Raw genomic sequence first — 2028 nt, forward strand, 5'->3', positions numbered from 1 at the left:
AGCCAGGCATGGTGGCACATGCCTGTAGTCCCAGCTACTCAGGAGGCTGAGGCAGGAGAATCGCTTGAACCCAGGAGGTGGAGGTTGCAGTGAGCCAAGATAACACCACTGCACTCCAGCCTGGGTAACAGAGCAAGACTCTGTCTCAAAAAAAAAAAACAAAACAACAACAAAAAAACCACACACACACATGGTGGTATCTCTAACTCCTCAGGTCACTAAGGCTCAATTCCGGGAGGGGGGGTCTCTAAAGAAGCCTCTACAAGGGCTCTAACCCCCACAAAATTGAAACCAGTGCTTAAGATTAAACATTAGGTCAGATTAAAAACAAACAGAAAAAACTCTTCTCCAAAAGTCCTCCTTTGATCACCATAACAGAATATATCAACACATCTTAAAATATAATTAGAGTGCCTTAAAGTGCAAAAGAATTGGCAAACAGGTTTATTTAGACCAAATGTAACTGTATCACACATCAGGTAGTCAATTTATGAAACTTTCTTACCCTATAACATAGGCTGGGTGAAAATATCATTAGACATAAGAAGGATTTAGATTAACCCATGGATAGCAGCTCTGTAACAAGGAAAGAGAAAAAGCAATGTCTTGGGAACTGGCTTCTAACCTTCCTGTGTGAAGCCAAGAAAAGCAAAATGCATTACTATAAAAAAGCTATTGTTGCCACGGTCAAGCAACCCAGAGCACTGGACTAATGTGATAAGGAGTCGTATCCTGTGTGGTAATCTTTTAAAATCAACTTTTCAGTCTTTTTCTTCACCAGTTAAATAACCCTCTGCGATTTTCCCCTTTCCACACATCCTATTATCTAAGTGGAATAGGTTGTCTGCTTTTCATTTGCACATCTTGCTTTCCTAATTGTTAGCTGTCTCATAGAGATATCCACATTCAAGCCTGCTATCCTTATGCTGCTTATGAGATGCCTGAATTTAACATCCAAATGCCTCATACAATCTCCCCCAGTCAATCCTGAGAAAATCCTCTCTAAATTCCCATCTGATCACTGCCCAGTGATGGCAGCAGCAGCCCTTAGAAGCCCAAACTCACATGGTACTTTCGTGCTGCCGCCGGGGAGTGACAAAGAGCATGCGGGTGGGGCGGGCACTACTGGCATCTGGGTGGGCACTCCAAGGCTTGGCATAGCTATGATCCAGAAAAACCAGGTCCAGCTCCCGTTCGTGTACTGAAAGCTGGAAGAGCAGCGAGGTGCCCATGCGTCGAGCTGAAGTCTGGAAGTCCCTCTCCCCACCCCGGTGGGCCATGTCAGTGGCCGGGCAGAAAGTCAGAGCAAGGGTATCTGCATGCTAGTCACCTGCAGTGAGAAGTTTCAGTTTAGGTCAATTCCAATATTCTGAATTTCTCCCAATCTACACCATCTAACACGCTTACTTTTGTAACCTACTATCATTCCTGTTGAGCATCCATGTCACAGCAGACCTCTGGTGGGGAGGGTTCGTGGAATCCCACACCAACACCAAAAAAAAAAAAAAGGAAAAAAAAAAAAAAATCAGGTGCCGTGAGTTGTCCCATACTCAACCTCTAGCGAACTGAAATTCGCTAACGGGAGAGCTCACGGACCCCGAGGTGCAGAAAGACCTGGCGTGGACAGACACTAAACTTGCTTGGCCAGCACAACTTCCTAGGTGGGCAGGAAGCGCTCTGGCAAACGGGAAATCACAAACACGAGTTCGTCGAAAGCTAAGGATCTCTGTCGCTTCACATCCTCCTCTACCGACAATGGGAACAGAGCCGGGTTCGCAGCAAGGGCGTGGGCACCCCTAAAGGGCAGGGCAACGCGGGCCTCCAAAAAGCCAATCCCAGCTAGGGCTCCATTTCCTTCAAGTCCCTCGTATTGCATGAAACAAAAGTTCTGTCGGTACTTCGTAATATTCCAGAGTTGATATAAAAATGAGAGCTCCCCCCACAAAGCCTGTGACAAAATGGTTCCCGTGGAAGCCCCTTCACCCTCACCCCCGGCGAGGCGTCCCCAGCAAACCGCCCAGGACCCCC

At 47.0% G+C, this 2028-nt stretch overlaps 1 protein-coding gene across 4 annotated transcripts in view; it reads right to left on the minus strand.

Annotated features, from left to right (window-relative positions):
* Positions 1-2028, minus strand: part of KANSL3 (KAT8 regulatory NSL complex subunit 3) — a 58475-nt gene that overhangs the window by 55736 nt on the left and 711 nt on the right. For all 4 annotated transcript variants that reach the window (XR_001003391.1, XM_011956521.1, XM_011956520.1 and 1 more), the window contains exon 2: positions 1066-1330. Coding sequence is in view for 2 of the 4 variants with exons in the window: in XM_011956521.1 (XP_011811911.1) it covers positions 1066-1280 (215 nt within the window). In the remaining 2 variants the exon portion in view is untranslated. The remainder of the gene's footprint in view (positions 1-1065; positions 1331-2028) is intronic.

The sequence above is a fragment of the Colobus angolensis genome, unplaced genomic scaffold, assembly GCF_000951035.1.
Source record: "Colobus angolensis palliatus isolate OR3802 unplaced genomic scaffold, Cang.pa_1.0 Scaffold42, whole genome shotgun sequence".
In the NCBI taxonomy this organism is placed as follows: domain Eukaryota; kingdom Metazoa; phylum Chordata; class Mammalia; order Primates; family Cercopithecidae; genus Colobus; species Colobus angolensis.